The sequence below is a fragment of the Zea mays genome, chromosome 2, assembly GCF_902167145.1.
Source record: "Zea mays cultivar B73 chromosome 2, Zm-B73-REFERENCE-NAM-5.0, whole genome shotgun sequence".
In the NCBI taxonomy this organism is placed as follows: domain Eukaryota; kingdom Viridiplantae; phylum Streptophyta; class Magnoliopsida; order Poales; family Poaceae; genus Zea; species Zea mays.
Window position 1 is genome coordinate 64,186,944 of NC_050097.1, and position 17,727 is coordinate 64,204,670.

Consider the following 17,727-nt stretch of genomic DNA (forward strand, 5'->3'; position numbering starts at 1 on the left):
GAGTGTCCAGACCATAGCACTCGGCAAAGAACCAAGACCTGGGCACCAGTATAGGTTCTTTGCCGAGTGCAATGTCCTTGACACTCGACAAAGAAACAAGCTTTGCCGAGTGCCGTGCCAAGCACTCGGCAAAGAACCTGATATGGGGACCCTCTCTGGCGGATTCTTTGCCGAGTGTCTGACCGACAACACTCGACAAAGGTAACTCCTTTGCCGAGCGTCACCCGGGACACTCGGCAAAGACGTCGTCTCCGTCACCCGACGCCGTAACGGCTGCTTTTCTTTGCCGAGTGCTGTCTACCTCTTTGTCGAGTGCCCGAGAAAAAGTACTCAGCAAAGAAGGCTTTGCCGATGCACTATGTGCCGAGCCTTCTTTGCCGAGTGTGACACTCGGCAAAGGCGGCGATTCCGGTAGTGACTTTAATGACGTGGTGCAATACCTTGGAGATCCAAGGGAGTGCTCGAGCATCAAATCATTAGGTGCATCAGCACATAGACCCTCGACATCAACACCCAAATGATGGAGCCACTGGATTGACTTGTCGTCATAATCCTTCAATGGTTGCTACCAGTGATATGAACTTAGGGCTCATTTGGAATAAAGAAAAAAATTTCTCAATCCTGTATTTTCCTGTGTTTTTGAACTAATTTCTATAAATGAGAATTTCTGTGGTTTAAGGCTTGATTTGGTGAAAGGAGATCACAGGAGGATTGAAAGAGATTGAGTTAAAAATAAATTATTTTTCTCCTCAATCCCCTCCAATCTTCCCGTGAATCCTGGTCATCAAATTAGTCCTAAAGGAGCCCTTAAGATATCTCACCACTCCGATATAAACCCCCATTACCATTGGGATAGGGCCCTAAGGATGGCGAAGATGAGGTCCACTCGGACTAGGGTCTGCCATCATATGTGGCTATCATGCATCTCGACAGGGAGCTTGGGCATTGACTTCATTGAGATATGACATATTTATTATTATTTTTAACTAACTATGACACGTATCTATAAACGGATTGCCATATATGTATCATACCTTCAAGTAATTAAGGAGGGCTACATTAGAATACCCAGTAACCACTTGTAACCTCAGCACACAAGAAAAAAAAGATCTATCTAAACTAGATGTAGGGTACTACATACATGAACTAGTATATAATAAGTCTATATCATGTATGCTACCCTTCTAATTTGCTATGCACAATACGCTGATCTCCATTGGCCATTGCCAAAAAAAAATCTAACAAATTTGTTGCGGGAAAACAGTATCATTTCTTGAACTACTATGGTTTAACCCTTGCATTATTTGACACCTATTATCATCTTACTCAAATATATAGTTAGTTCGCTTGAAGAACTTTAAGAATTAACGATAATATTTCATAATTCTTTAGTTGACTATCAACCAATATCATGATGATTTGGTTAGTGAAATTATCAACCAGTATCAGGACGACTTTAACATAAGATGCATGCATGCTCGTGTAGTCCAAACTGGGCCCTGCCTCCCTTTCTCAATTAATTAAGCTCTCCCACCCACTCATTTCTTGCATGCATGTTTGCCAGAAAATCTGCATGTCACCATGCATAAACTGTTTTCTCCCAAGGACACCATCTTTCGTACGTCTCCCTGCAGCCCTATTCTTTAGGGTCTGTTTGGACTTTGGAGAGGTAAAACAATTCTAGAGAGAATGCTTGAAACGATTCTAACGTTTTGTCTTAGGTATGTGAAACGGCTTCGGATGGTTTCTAGTGTTTCTAGTTCTTGCTTTTCCAGTGCACCGGCTACCATATTTTGTACTTAATTTTTTTTTACAAATCAATAAGTACACCGGCCTTTTGAAGTCAATCAAAACACACCGGTCTACAAAAAAGCTACACATTTGATTGCTACACAGTCTTTTAGATTTGCTCTCATCTATAAAATAGCTACAAGCTCACTATCAAATAACACAAACTCTTTTAAAGTGAGGTTTGCTTAGGACCCGCTCCAGATTCTAGCTTGAGCATAGAGATGTAGTTTATACGATAAATTAAAATATTTTAAAATTGTTTTTTTATCAAGAAGAAATAAAATATTAATTTTAAATTCCTTCTAAAGGATCATAACTTTAGCTCTATAGTTTTCTAAGCTCCTGTGATATGCTCCATGGACTCCACTATTTTTTTAAGCTTAAGTAATCTCAACATGGCCTAAAAAGGACAACAGCAGTGGTGAGAAATTAAAGGAGTGTTTGGTTTCTAGGGACTAATGTTTAGTCACTTCATTTTATTCTTTTTTAGTCTATAAATTGCTAAATATAGAAACTAAAATAAAGTTTTAGTTTCTATATTTGTTAATTTTGGAACTAAAATAGAATAAAATGTAGGGACTAAACATTAGTCCCTACAAACCAAACACCCCCTAACACCATCCACCCGTCCCTTACCGTTTGTTAATTTTGAAATATTTTTTAACATTCTTCTACCGAAAACCAAAACTCATATGTAGTTATTCGGCTTTTCTAAAAACCTCTACATAGGAGAGGATGTTCTATTTTGTAACCTTAAACTCTAAACCATAAACCATCCTTTTATCCTCTGGCTCGACTAGGCTCGTCCTTTTATCTGCATCGACATATATTTTTTTCTAGGCCTTTACAGTCTATAGTGGTGACGTGTCATCTACAACACTCTTAAATTTCTAAGCCTTTATTTACGAGCCAAAATCAACATTTCCTCTATGGGTGCACTAGAGGACAATGTTTACTGCTGAACACGTTTCTCTCTTTTGACACGTCTCAAAAGGATCTCACAAAAGATGTAAAAAAGGGGGTGAAAAACCACGTCAACCAATCATTCCGTGCCCCGGCCCAAAGCACCAGCACCGGCGCGGCGGTCCAAAGCCAGAAGCAGAACAGAAAACAAGCGCCCCCCAGTCCCAGAGATTTCAGTGCAAAAAACCCAATAAAAAAAGAGAGGGAGGAAAGGAAGGAAAGGAGAAAAACAGCCGCAACAGTGGCAGGCGAGACGAGGAAGAGGAAGAACTGCCCAGCCGTACCCTCCATACAATCCAAAGTACCGAAAACCAAGGGCGGGCGGGGACGGCGTAGGCGCACGCGCACGCGCACGCGCACACGCGCTCCAATCTCCAACACCCCTCTTCTCTCTCCTCACTCCTCCCTCGCTTGTCGGCTTGTCGCTCCGCTTCTCCCCAGCAGCTGAGACAGCTAGAGCAGAGCCCCCTTCACACCAAAAATTTCCTCTTTGCGTCGCGCCCCGTCAGCTGAGTCCCCGCGGATGGGCTCGGTCTCGCGGGGCTAGGGTTTGGTCGGTCGTCTCGTCGGCGTCGAGGGCGCCGGCGCTGCTAGCTAGTAGTAGCTCGCTCGCGCTAGGGTTCTCAGGAGCCATGGTGATGCAGCGCTTCTCGTGGCCGTACGGAGGCCGGAGCGCCTCCTTGTGCGGCAGCTTCACCGGGTGAGTACGACGAGCACCCAGAGGTTCCGTCCTCGGGGCCGTGGGTGCTTGGAAGGCGCGGCGTCCTTTTTTGTCCTTGGCCGTCTGGGTTTTTGGGTTTGGCCTCAGGCCCTTAGCGGCTATTAGGGTGACGGGTGTAATGCTGTTTGCCTGTTTCCTTGTTCCTGCTCTGTGGCTGCAGGTGGAGGGAGTATCCCATGGGGCTGGTCGGGGCCGAGTTCCAGGTCGTCTTCGATCTGCCTCCCGGGGTTTACCAGGTGGGTCGCTGCCCGGATTGCTCTTGTTCAGCTTGCCTTTTGCTCTGTGCTTGGTTCATTGCTTTTGTCCTTAGTTTCACTGTGTTCGGTACTCTGCTCTGGCTAGCTACGTCTCGTAGCCCTTGCCTGGTATCCTTCTACATAGAAGAAAGCCTTCTAGTTTGCATGATTGGCGTCCTTTGCCTTTTACGTTCCACGATTGTTTAGAAACGAACTTGGTGCGATTTTGCATGTATATCATGACGAACTAGTTTCTTGTATGCTTGGGGGGTGTCAATGCATCTACATTTAGTTGGTAGTTGTGGCAGGTGGTTGTTGTCACGTTGAGCTTCTGGGCAGCGGTATAAACGTGTCGCTGGACTGATGATTCTTGCACAAATAAGGCGGGAATGTGGTCAGTTCTTGTGGAGAGCCATTATATTTCTACACAAACTGCTGTAACTGCTGGATTTTGGTGTGGCGTGTAACGGTTAGTGGTTACTGGTTAGTAAACACTAGGATAGTGGTCTTATGTGAAATGTCCATTGGATTTAAGCATCTTGTATTCTTGTGATCTCATATACATGGATCGTGGGTGGTATCAGGCATTGTCAACCATTGATACGTTACATGGTCCTTTACTTTCTGCGACCATATTTCTGTTTAGCAGCCAAGTGAAATCTTCCTGGTTAATTTGTTTTATTTGGTGCTGTAGTTTGTAGTTCATTCTTAAGTTCTAACATTGCGTAAACCACGGAGAGATGTATCCTTAGCTAGAGGTAGTGTTATAAAGTTTGTAACCTATAGTGGCAGACCTGACATAGGTGTTGGAGGACAGCCCAGACCCTAACTGTCTTTGTCGTCTCCGACAAGAGATTTTGGCCGTTACACGATGCCTGCTGTAAAGTAGAATGCCATTGCAGTTGTTGCATCAGAAAGCAGCCATTTAACGCCACCGTAAAGTTAGTGACTGTTAAATACATCAACACTTGTCTCTCAGGTTTCTGTATCTTTCATTTCTTTCCATGTGTATATGGAGTTTCTTTATTGCACCTTTTTACCCGAGTGACAATTAATACTTGCAGTTACACTAAATAAATCCTGAATTCCCTTTAATTGTTGGCCTTACTTGGAACTACTTCTGCATATATCGGACAACTATTTTGAACCATTTCTTCAAGATGTTTTTCAATCCCAGCAATTGATAGGAACATGATTTATTTGACATATTCACGATGGATTTGTATATTGGATGTTTCACCTTTTCATCTATCCAATGTAATTCTTGGACATAACATTGCACACCGGTACCAAATTCACACCCTTGTTATGTGAGTTCTGTCAATCATGATGTTCACATGTGACTGTTTGGTTCCATTCAATGGTTAGCAAGCTATTTGAACATGATACTGTAGTAGTGCATATTTTCTGTACCAGTGCTCAGTGCCCAGCTATTTGCATATGATATTCTGTTTCTCTTGTGACATTTTCTGTGCCACATACATTTATATGACCTTTTGGTGCATTCAGTACCGGTTTTTGGTTGATGGTGTCTGGAGGTGTGATGAGACGAAACCCTTTGTATGTGATGAATATGGACTGATCAGCAATGAAGTGCTTGTGGAAAACAATGTGCAACCTGTTGTGCAGCCAGAGCCTTCTATCAGAGGAACTAATTTGGATGAGGGTACCGTTTTGACAACAGTATGTCTAAGAAGTTGACATTATATTTTAACGTTTTCCATATTACTGATAATTAATGGTCTGTTATTTGCTGTGGCCTTAAATAAACCAAGATGCCCCCGGAGTCATCATCTCAGAACCCAGGCGTGCAAATAGCAGTTTTCCGCCATGTGGTCTCTGGAATATTATTACACAATACCATATATGAAGTTGTTCCTCTTTCTAGCAAGGTTAGGTTTATTTCTTGCAAGTCAGCGCTTCTCTTTAGACTATGTGAATAATCGGACTTCATATGAACATTTCAGTTAGCAGTTTTGGACACTCAGCTACCTGTTAAACAGGCATTTAAAATAATGCATGACGAGGTATGTGTGTTGCTGTACATGCAAGAGTTGTTTCCAATCATTCACTTTCCCTCTGTGGTGCTTGTTTGCTCTCACTTCAACTTTGCTCTGTTTCATCTTCATTATTGTAGATTTTTAATGCTGTGCTAGCAATTATTTGCCTCATCAAGAAGCAGTTTAATTTGTTTTCCTGTTATGGTTTACAGTTTTAAAATAAAAACAAATTGCTCCTAGAAACAGGCAATTCTTTTATCTGCACTGCGTACGTGGCATCATTTGATAATTTAAGAATATCTTTGAACTTTTTGTGTCTCATAGGGTCTTGCTCTGGTTCCTCTTTGGGATGACCATCAGGGAACCATAACAGGCATGCTCACTGCATTAGATTTTGTATTAATGTTGAGAAAGGTGGGTGGAATAAATTACTTTGTTTCTCCGTGAGAGCATTCTGTGTTTTTTCGAATGATCATTTGCTATGCAGTTGCAGAGAAATATTCGAGTTACTGGCAATGAAGAGCTTGAAATGCATCCCATTTCTGCTTGGAAAGAAGCAAAGCTACAGTTTTATGGTGGGCCTGATGGTGCTGCCATGCAGAGAAGGCCATTAATCCATGTAATTCTCCATATATTTGCTTGATTCTTTCATTTGATTCAATGTGTAAGCAGTTGCAAGATCAGCAGTTTTCAGAATATTAAAATATATTATCTGTATGAAATTCTTTACATGGTCTCCAATACTACATTAAGATTAATGCCATTTGTTTCAGAAAAATTACAAACAGTGTAATCCCTTGAAATAGGGATAAATTGACACTATTGCCATCATTTCCTCGAAAATATCAAGTGATTATAGGAAAACATATATGATTATGATGAATGACGTTGTCATTGAATCAAGATAAACATAGATATTATTAAAGGGGTAGACCCAATGCCAGAGGCTCTCACATGAGTGGGGTCTGAGGAAGAGATAAACCGAGGCAAGCCTATCACCGTAAATGCGGAGAGGCTGCTTCGAACCCACAACTTGGTGACTTAGTGAGACAACTCTCACCACTGTACCAGGCTTGCCCTTCATAAACATAGATATTATTGTTTTTGGAATATCATTTCCTTGTTGGGCACACAAGATTGGACCGAGTTAGAAACGATGACATACGCGATCGGCTAGGAGTAGCGCCAATTGAAGAAAAGCTTATTCAACACCGGTTGAGATGGTTTGAGCATGTCCACCGGAGACCCCCAGAGCCACCGATGCATAGAGGCATCATAATACGGGACAATAATGTGGAGAGAGTTATAGGTCGACCAAACTTGACATGAGAGGACGCAATCAAAAGGAACTTGAAGGAATGGAATATCCCAATGGAGTTGTGTTTGGATAGAAGTGCTTGGAAAGAAGTTATCCACGTGCCCGAACCGTGACCAGGCCTTTTTCCTTTTAGTGCTCTCAAAAGCCTTTCCCTCCCCTTTCTCTCTCTTTTCCCTTTTGGTGACATCTTGTTGGGTTTCAACTCTAGCCTACCCCAGCTTGTTTGGGACTACAAGGCTATGTTGATGTATGTTGATGTGGAATATCATTTCCTTATAATTATTTGACCTGCAGTTTGAGTTGTGTGGATTTCATCGTCTATATTCTTTCACCTGAGTTTCTGTGTGGGTTTCACAATAGTTTAATTTGAATGTTCTGTATTGATTGTAACTAAAGGTTTATAGCACATAATTTTTTAAAAATATTATGGTGTTACATGTCTTTCTTCAGGTTAAGGATTCCGATAGTTTGGCGGATGTGGCACTGACTATAATCAGAAATGAAATATCTTCAGTTCCTATCTTTAAGTGCATGCCAGATTCATCAGGAGTGCCTTTCCTTAATCTTGCAACCCTCCAGGGGATTTTGAAATGTATGATATTGTTTTATAATTATAATACTGGTTCATATTTGATTAATTTCACCTGCGCGTTGAATTGGATGTTCTTTTTTTTAATTGATGATGTGTTTAGTTCTTTGCTCGAAGCTACAAGAACAGGCTGGAGGCTGTTCCCTTCTGCACAATCAGCTTCTCAGCATTCCTATTGGTACATGGTCTCCACATACGGGGAGGTCAAGTAGCAGGCATCTCAGAACTTTGCTACTGAGTTCTCCTTTAAATACCTGCCTGGATTTTCTGCTTGAAGGTACACTGACATTTTTAAGATGCAGCATTCATATTAATACTTTCAACTGATTCTTAGGATCATAAATGGCAATCACGAACCATGCAATCAACTTAAATATGTGATTAGTCCTTGAATAATGTAAATAACAATTTCAGTTCAACAGTGAAGGTATGAACTTATGTACAACGGAAAGTACACAAAGTAACACCTGAGATGATCAGTAGGATCATGCATCACATAACTTTAGTCTCCATCTGCTTCGATTTTCTTTACTTGTTACAGAAAACAATCCATTTTTTGGTCTTGCTGAATCATACCTTTTAAAGTTGCTGAAGGCAAATGGTCATCGGTTTTTAAGCTGTCAGATTCCTGCAAAACCTGCTAAGTGTCACACCCAGATCTGTATACAGTGTTCCCTACAAATTCTTGTTATTTTGCTCCGGTGGCACATTAGGAAACACATTTTTACGAGCCAATTGGAGAACTTAGTGAGCAAAGTCATCAGTATTTATGGAAGATTTTCGATAGTTTTGTTAACTCTAGTGATTTAGACAGATGGATCTACAGTATGAAACTGTAATATGTGCAATAAACTCATACCAATCACATTTAAAATGCCAAGAACATGCAACATTTGAGGATTAATTGTTTTTGACCTAGTTTGGACATTCTCCTTTAAGCCTGTCCTTTTTGGCATGTGCTGCTTCCGAGCTTATAGCTGTCAGCCTTTATAAAGAAACAGTTGCTGAATTGGACTATTATGTCCATTCATTCTTCTTCAGATAGAGTAAGCTCAATTCCTATAGTTGATGACAAGGGAGCGCTCCATGATGTTTACTCACTCAGGTTTGCATATTGTAACATTTACTTTTGCCATGCTTCTATCCTATTCTTATTCTGTTTTCTTCTACTCCCCCCCTGGCCAAAAATATTGTCGGCGCATTTGGCTTGCCGAGTCTTCCATGCATATATCTGACCATTAATTTCTTTTAGAGTATATCCTTAAAATCCTTCAAGGTTATGATTATGAGATGTTGCAAGTATTTTCCAATAGAATTCTACACATTTAAAACCTACATGTTTCCTGACTAAATAATTTATAAGTTATGATGCCCTTAGCTTTTAAGTTTTGACTAAATTTTGTCCTAAATTACATGTTTTTATGACTGTAGGTAGTATTAATAAAACTAATTAGCCTGTGCCAGATGAACTGTTGTATTGTGGCTATGGTGCTATGCATTACAATGCACCTCAAATTTAAACAATTTTGAAGATATTGTTCCTTATATGATTATATTTGACCATTTGTTATTTCCAACAATGAAAGCAATGCTTATTTTGGGCAGCTACTGTTTGTTTTTTTGGAAGGGGTGTGTATTGTGAGATTCTTGAGATGATAACTAGGGAGCAAATGCCACAAGCTCTGGATCATTGGGTCGACTCAAAACTTGCTGAAACGAACTAGAATGTCATGCTAGAAAATGAACAAGCTACCCACAAAACGCCATTGAGTGCCCACTTGATAAGGTCAAAGCGGTTTGCTTATTTCTTGTGGAGTTTATCTTTGAGGGAATGAGAGGGGTAATGTGATCATATATAGGAATTTGTTTCTGTAAAAAGTAGTAATACTCAGGTGATGAAATCCTAATTGTCACCTTATCCTTATTTAGCTACCCCATGACCTTGGACATTATTTCTACTCAGTGCTTTAGACATTTATATCATCTATCTATTCCCTGGGTAGCAAGATGCATATCAACAAGGTGTTTCAAATGGAAGAAAAAGGTCCATTGTGGGTCTAGAACTCCTGAAAGCTTCACTTTCATCTGGTTTTTGGATAGTGCTTTGTCTGTACCTTTTAGAAATTCGTGAGGCCTTGTTCGGTTACAAGTGGATCGAGGGGGATTGGAGGGGATTAAATCCCCTCCTAGTCAAAATTGAATAGGAGGGGGTTTAATTCCTCTCAATCCCTTCCAATCCCCTTGCAACTGAATAAGCCCTGATTAGACCTATGTTTGTTCAGTATAGTAACAATACTACCAATTTTCTGACCATCCTCCTAAGCCTCAAGTAGTAAACCCCCTTTACCATTTAGTGACCGTTTGATCATCAAAATAGATTCTAAGGGGCATCCAATAAGATAAAGAGGGGGCTTCTGTGTCTTGACTCTTGACTTGTTCACTATTTAAACTTGTGTCAGTTTGGCATAATCTTTATATGATTTCTGGTAATGTTAGCTGCTTTATACTACCTTTTTTATGTTCCCAAAACTAACCCTTTCCAGTTTTGTGAAACGTAACAAATATGTGTTATCTTTATTGTTGATCCCCTAATATGTCATCTTTGTATTTATATATTACTTAGTTCTTTCTGGAATGCTTTCTATATAACATTCTGCAAAATTTTGAGTGCGTCCAATCAAGATAAGGTAGCTGTGACATGACTTCGGAAACACCCTGCCCTATGTTGAAGGCTAAAATGAGCCTGGCGGACGGTCCGGCCCTGAGGCCGGACGGTCCGCGGTCCGGACTGTCCGCGGTGGTGGCGCGGACGGTCCGCACGCGCGCAGAGTCAGTTAGGGTTCCTAGTTTCTCGCGGGATTTGTTACCTAAAACCGCGGGATTAACTCGGGAAACAGTTGGAAACGGATCCAGACCTCCCCCTTTATATAGATGAAGGGCTACGGCCGATTAAACCCCCAACAATCGAACAAATCAAGTCTATTACTCGTTTTTACCTTATGCATTAGGAGTAGTTCTAGTCTAGTTCTAGTTTAGCCCTAGTTTAGTATTCCAATCCCCAAATTCTCCGCCTCTCCTCGACTCTACGTCGATTAGAGGAGTCTAGGTCGGCCTGCCCGAGCCTAGACAACTCCTAGGATCTCTCCTCCCCGACGGGGTCCCTCCCGGGAGCGAGATCCAGGCGCCGCCGGCGATCTACCGCCGCCCCTGCGCACTCGCGGACCGTCCGGCCCTAGGGCGCGGACCGTCCGGCCGTCAGGCAGGGAACCCGAGTTCCCGCACCAGGTCGCGGACCGTCCGGCCCTGTGCCGCGGACCGTCCGCGTCTGACCAGAGAGCGCCGCCGCCTCGCACCAGGCCGCGGACCGTCCGGCCCCTGCGCGCGGACCATCCGCCCCTGTGCAGAGGGCACCGCCGCCGGTTCTTCTTGAGTGATTGGCGCTCCGAAAAAGCGTCAACATACTTTTGGCGACTCCGCTGGGGAATAGGTGTCTAGATCTGCTAAAAATCGGCCCATAAATGGCCGGTTCTAAGGATCACACCAAGATTTCCACTACCAACATCATCAAGCCGGCCATGGAGGCGCTCCCGGCTGATGACCAAAGGCCCTTTGAAGACCTCGTAATGCACGATGAGAAGGAGGTGATGCGGCAATGGAACGAACAACGCGACAAGGAAGAGGCGGAACTGCTGCATAAACTCTCCGAACGGCGCAAGGAGGCGGCGGACAAGTACTTGTCACACTTCACGGTGGATCGCCACCAGAAGATCGTCCGTCAAGGGGAGATCGATATGGAGTCTCTCCTACCTCCACTGCAGGGTCCCGCTGTAAGTACTCCAGATCTATCTCTTACGACTTTCATGGATCAACGAGGAGATCAGTTAAAGCGATATGTAGATGAATCTATTAAAATGCATTTACGTGCATACGAGAAATCAGCTGCTCCTAATTTTCCATCGCGAGAGTCTAATACAGTGCCACCCACGTCAAACACATCGGCTATAAACGGGTCACCTTTGACCCAACCATCATATGGTATGCCGATGCACGCTTTCGTGTCACCATCACAGCCGCAACCACTAGGCACGCGGCAGGTACTGGACGCGACCGGACCGTCCGAGCATCATCTCAGACAGTCCGGTTATACCGCGGACCGTCCGGCGTATTTCGCCGGACCGTCCGACCAGATGCAGGCCCGCACACAAAACACTCAGGTCGCACCGTACATGGCCGGACCATCAGGGTACAACCCTGAACACTTCGGCCCCATCACGGACCGTCCGGTGCATCACGCCGGACCGTCCGGATATGTTGCGGACCGTCCGCCATCTTACGTCGGACCGTTCGGATATGGCATGAACCGGCCGACGTATTACGCTAGACCATCCGACTCTACACGAGTCCATGCGCAGACTGCCCAAGTCACGCCATATATGGCCGATCCATCCGGGCACAGCCCTGGACCATTCGGCCCGATCGCAGACCGTCCAGTTCTTTACGACAGACGGTCTGAGTACGAGACTACCCACGTAACACCATATACGGCTGGACAATCCGGATATACCTTCAGACCATTTGGCCAGGTCGCGGACCATTCGGCCTCTTACGCCGGACCGTCCGGATATGCATACGCAGAGCCGAGAGCTGCGCAATACGCACAGTTCCCACATTCATCGCAGCAACATTATGGTGCCCCACCAGCAACACATTATAATCATGCCATACCACCTCATGGACATAGGGCTGAATACTATTCGGCCACAAGAGAGCCTGAGGGGTATAGGGCAGGAGCTGGTGACATTAATAGGACACCTAACACACACCTCAAACATACCTGGGAGGAAAGCCGACAGAGTAATGTTAGGCAACCTGAAATCTCCACCCACAAACTTAATGGATGGTCGCCAGACATGGCAGAGAGGGTCAGAGACGAGGTAGCCGGGATGTTCAGGGACAAACTCGGTGTTAGTGTGTCAGGTACAGGGCAATCGTATCGGAAGCCTTATAGCCACCGATTCGACACCGTGCCATACCCACAGGGAACTAGAATACCAGACTTCTCTAAGTTTTCTGGTGAAAGTGGGAAAAGCACACACGAACATATAAGCCAATTCATAGCACACTTGGGAGAATTGGCTGATGGGGAAGCCTACCGCGTTCGTTTATTCTCGTTGTCCCTTACTGATACTGCATTTGCATGGTACGCAGCTTTGCCACCAAACTCTATTAACTCTTGGGAAGAATTAGAGCAGAAATTTCATGAACACTTCTTCTCAGGAGAACATGAGTTAGAATTGGCTGACTTAGCTTCAGTCCGACAGGGGCCTGAAGAATCGGTTAATGACTATATCCGGAGATTCCGGGACACTAGAAACCGATGCTTTCAGATTCATGTCGCAGAAAAACAACTGACAGGGCTAGCTTTCAATGGGTTGCGATCCTACTTAAAAGAAAAATTAGACGGCACCCAATTCTTTTCATTAGTGCACTTACATCAGCGGGCTATGACCTGTGAAAGCCGAAGTAAGGAAACATCAAAATCGGCTAGCCATAAGATGCATTTAGTGGGATACGATAATTCGGACGATGAATCCACGGATGTATACACCGCCGAACTGGTTTGGCCAGGACAGGCTAAACCTTCAGCGTGTTCTGCTTTACAGTCGATTCGAAAGAATCGACAAGAGGAAGTTAAGTTTACTTTTAATGTTGCCAAATGCGATAAAATATTTGACGAGTTACTGAAAAACGGCAACATTAAATTAACTCATACTATTCCTCCTCCTGATGAATTAAAGAGGCGTGCTTATTGTAAGTGGCATAATTCCTTTTCTCATGCTACCAATGATTGTAATGTTTTTCGTCGACAGATACAATCGGCCATAAATGAGGGTCGATTGGCTTTTCAGGAGATGCAAGTAGACACACAACCCTTTCCTGTTAATACAATAGAACTCACATGCAAAAAGGTCTTGGTTCGGCCCGAAATGGCCGATAAAGGCAAAGACAAGGGCATCGTCATCAGCAATTCTCGCATGTCAGATATATCACAAAAGGAAATTGCTCGAAAGGCTTCGGACGAGAAGGCTAAAAGGTCTGAAGACGCCGGGGGGCAGGCACAGTTAATAAACCAAACACATCAGCCTAGCCCCAGCATCGTAGATGGTCCGGCACCTACGTGCGGACAATCCGGTGCTCAGACAAACGGTCCGGCTAACTCAGCCGGACAGTCCACCTATGACCAAAGGCGTCAACCTCTACACAAAGCAAGGAAAAAGACGCAAGGTCAAAGCACATATAATCGGCTGATCAAAGCCGATCCTACTTTTGATCAGGTGCTCTCCAAAAATACTAGCAAAAAGACTGTTCCACGTGATCGGTCAACAAAGAAACCTCGGTCATCTGCTAAAACAAAACGGTCAAACAAAACGACCCGAAAGGCGACACAACAAGCATCGCCTATTCATTCTATGAGACCAGGGTACTTTCCACCTATTTACTCATCGTCGGTATATTATCCTGTTCAAACATGGAATGGCATGACGATGAATCCATGGTACATGTATAGTCCCTTTGTCTATCCAGGCTGGGGGGCACCTCCATTCTATTCATTTTGATCCATTGATCAAATGGTCATGGCCGAGAAAGATACAATCCAAAACGGCCTTTATACATTGGTGCTTTATTGAATGATCTCTATTTTGAAAAGCCGATGACTTACATCAGGTTTAGTTCATATGCTTTTGGTTCGTCAAACTGCACCAAAAGGCAGGGGGGCATATGTTGAAGGCTAAAATGAGCCTGGCGGACGGTCCGGCCCTGAGGCCGGACGGTCCGCGGTCCGGACTGTCCGCGGTGGTGGCGCGGACGGTCCGCACGCGCGCAGAGTCAGTTAGGGTTCCTAGTTTCTCGCGGGATTTGTTACCTAAAACCGCGGGATTAACTCGGGAAACAGTTGGAAACGGATCCAGACCTCCCCCTTTATATAGATGAAGGGCTACGACCGATTAAACCCCCAACAATCGAACAAATCAAGTCTATTACTCGTTTTTACCTTATGCATTAGGAGTAGTTCTAGTCTAGTTCTAGTTTAGCCCTAGTTTAGTATTCCAATCCCCAAATTCTCCGCCTCTCCTCGACTCTACGTCGATTAGAGGAGTCTAGGTCGGCCTGCCCGAGCCTAGACAACTCCTAGGATCTCTCCTCCCCGACGGGGTCCCTCCCGGGAGCGAGATCCAGGCGCCGCCGGCGATCTACCGCCGCCCCTGCGCACTCGCGGACCGTCCGGCCCTAGGGCGCGGACCGTCCGGCCGTCAGGCAGGGAACCCGAGCTCCCGCACCAGGTCGCGGACCGTCCGGCCCTGTGCCGCGGACCGTCCGCGTCTGACCAGAGAGCGCCGCCGCCTCGCACCAGGCCGCGGACCGTCCGGCCCCTGCGCGCGGACCGTCCGCCCCTGTGCAGAGGGCACCGCCGCCGGTTCTTCTTGAGTGATTGGCGCTCCGAAAAAGCGTCAACACCCTAATATGTCACCTTTGTATTTATATATTACTTAGTTCTTTCTGGAATGCTTTCTATATAACATTCTACAAAATTTTGAGTGTGTCCAATCAAGATAAGGTAGCCATGGCATGACTTCTGAAACACCCTGTTCGTTTTATTTATCATTTTGGCTGTTCTCTTGGTGTATCTTAATTTTGAGCTCGTTTCCACAGTGACATCATGGCTCTGGCGAAGAATGATGTTTATGCTCGCATCGAACTTGAACAAGTGACTGTGCAAAATGTAATTCATTTCCTCTTGCTTTTTAGTTGTAGCAGACACAGCTTATCTGGCCTTTTTTTTTTTTGCATATACTCATTTGCATAACTGCAAAACTGCAATTCCTCTGCTTTTGATTTTCATGGCCAGTATTCAACACAAGTCCTTTGCAGTATTGTCTTGTCCATCAGAATGGAAAATGCAAATGAGATTTGTCCGCCAGTCTGAAGTCCAATAGCCCGTTATGTTTAATATATGAATAAGTCCATTTTAGAATCACACCCTGCATTATGAAACAGGCTATTCACCCCTTTATCTTCTAAGACCAGATTAAGACAGACAAGATTGTTTGGCTTGGATGTTTAAAGTCAGACATGACCTTAGGTTGCTTTGCCACTTGAGTATAATACATGTCAGGTGACGCATGTTGTCAAATAATCATAGGAGCCCTTATTTGGTTCTCATTGTGCTTCTAGTTGCTTATAAACACCATGCAAAGATGATTTAGCCTTCACCAGCTTCATCCACTATAATGTCTGACTGGAGCATTCCGATTGCAAACCATGTGGTAGCTATAGATCGTGGCAGAACTGACCAGATGGCTGCAAGTTGTGTCATCAATAGTTCAGAGCTTGTTAATGTGTACTCGCAAGCAATAGTCGCGGTAGGAACTGAATGCAATGAGTGGTGCAAATGTGAGTTCTTAGCTTGGACTCATTTCAATGGTGGTGGCAGAGCACCTAGGATATGGTCTGATGGAGACAACATTGGATTAAGGAGAGTTGATTGTAAATTGGCTTCTCAAACTTGCTTTTAATGTAATCAGAGGAAGCAGGCAGAGTAACCCAAGAAATAGACTTTAAGCTTACAGAAATAAATTTGTCCATTCAAAGCATTCACTTTACACCGGTTGTTAATGCTTTTGTATTTCATCATGTGCTATCCTTGCAGAATTGGTTCTCTCAGAGAATAATACAATCGTTATCTTTTACTCTATTTTAGGCTTTGGATGTGCAATACCAGGTGCATGGTCGACGACAGTGTTATACTTGTTTACAGACAAATACCTTGCTGGAAGTCTTAGAGGGATTGTCTATTCCAGGTACTAGTGTGTGATTCTGATTTATGAGCCATATCAAGAGCAAGTTGGAATTTCAATGTTTTTAAAATACTTAATATTGTTCTATTGTATATTGATGCTCCATATGTCTTGTCATCAGGAGTTCGACGGCTTGTTGTTATTGAACAAAGTACCAGATTTGTGGAAGGAATCATCTCATTGAGAGACATATTTACATTTCTCCTTGGATAGCATCTGTGTAGCCATTCCATACATGAAAAAGCTTGTTGTACTTGGTTCAAACGAAATAAAAAGGTTACAAATGTGATAGCCATCTTCTATCTTCCTTCTTGATTTGGTTCATATTATACCGCAGACACTACATAATTGAGTTGCACCGAAGGAAAGAACAGGTAGGTGCTGCAGGATGGAGAAGTGTTCAGGTGATTGTTTCCTGCTCGACCAGTCCAGCCGCCAATTATTTGCAGGCTTCCAGAATTGTTACTTGCAAGTTAGGAGCTTGACTACCTTTTTAAGAACTTGATTTTTCTGTGGTTGTATTCTTTGAACATTGATACAGGCTACAGAATCATTTTCATAGGATCTTTGAAACAGGGGGATTTTTTGAAGGAAATGAATCTCGTGGATTTTTCTTCCTTGGAATGAAGTCGAAGGACCTCTTCAAATGCGAGCATATATATCTTTTTTTTGTGGAAACATGAACGACGTCATGCAAATGATTTTCTTGAAGCATTGCTGTCATTCCAGTTCTATAAGATTTGAAGTGTTTCTGTACAATTACAATGCTTTTCATGACCCCATTTGGTTTTGCTTTCTGTTTTCAAACAACTCTGAGATTTGGCTCATGAGAATTGTATATGTTCAATTATCAGTGCATCTTGGTGTGAGTGACATTAGGCAACGGAATTTTGTTATGAAAGACTGAACTGTACAAGAAATTGCTATCATAAGGAAAGCGAATTAAGGAATTTTGGTTGATGCTCGAAATATGTCAATTATTCGCACTGTGCTAGTGATTATGTACAGAATCAGGGAATGTCTCGCATCCAATTAGGGAGTGGGTTGGTTGGGTTGGACTGTGTTATACTGTCTTTGGTGGATCATGTAAAATATGTGATGCGATATTGTAGATGATAATGTTTGATATTGTTTAAAAGTTTGACATTGTTTGTAGAGTGAAGTTTAAAATAAAAGATGAGATAGATGATAATGTTTGATATTGTTTAAGAGTTTGACATTGTTTGTAGAGTTAAGTTTAAAATAAAAGAT

The 17,727-nt window shown here is 43.4% G+C and overlaps 1 protein-coding gene across 8 annotated transcripts; it reads left to right on the top strand.

Annotated features, from left to right (window-relative positions):
* The first annotated feature begins 2,929 nt into the window (after positions 1 to 2,929).
* LOC100284094 (SNF4) lies at positions 2,930 to 17,434 on the top strand. Of its 8 annotated transcripts, none has more exons than XR_561748.2 (14): positions 2,935 to 3,454; positions 3,636 to 3,711; positions 5,221 to 5,394; positions 5,487 to 5,603; positions 5,679 to 5,738; positions 6,036 to 6,125; positions 6,199 to 6,330; positions 7,480 to 7,621; positions 7,722 to 7,895; positions 8,660 to 8,723; positions 15,332 to 15,401; positions 16,380 to 16,479; positions 16,598 to 16,880; positions 17,053 to 17,434. XR_561748.2 is itself a non-coding variant. In NM_001412725.1 (13 exons), the coding sequence occupies exons 1-13, from the start codon at positions 3,387 to 3,389 to the stop codon at positions 16,687 to 16,689; spliced, it is 1,359 nt and encodes a 452-aa protein (NP_001399654.1). In that variant the 5' UTR covers positions 2,930 to 3,386; the 3' UTR covers positions 16,690 to 16,767. The 8 variants fall into 8 exon arrangements, 2 of the variants coding, with proteins under 2 accessions (NP_001399654.1, XP_020403367.1); XR_561747.3 differs by having other exon boundaries at positions 2,936 to 3,454; positions 16,598 to 16,948; XR_561746.3 differs by having other exon boundaries at positions 2,936 to 3,454; positions 17,018 to 17,434.
* The last annotated feature ends 293 nt before the right edge of the window (positions 17,435 to 17,727 follow it).

Excerpts from the sequence above, each read along its gene's own strand:
- LOC100284094 (NM_001412725.1), top strand. The coding sequence starts at position 3,387 with ATGGTGATGCAGCGCTTCTCGTGGCCGTACGGAGGCCGGAGCGCCTCC. Across the intron at positions 5,739-6,035 it reads TTAAAATAATGCATGACGAG|GGTCTTGCTCTGGTTCCTCT; the intron begins GTATGTGTGTTG and ends TGTGTCTCATAG. Across the intron at positions 7,896-8,659 it reads CCTGGATTTTCTGCTTGAAG|ATAGAGTAAGCTCAATTCCT; the intron begins GTACACTGACAT and ends ATTCTTCTTCAG.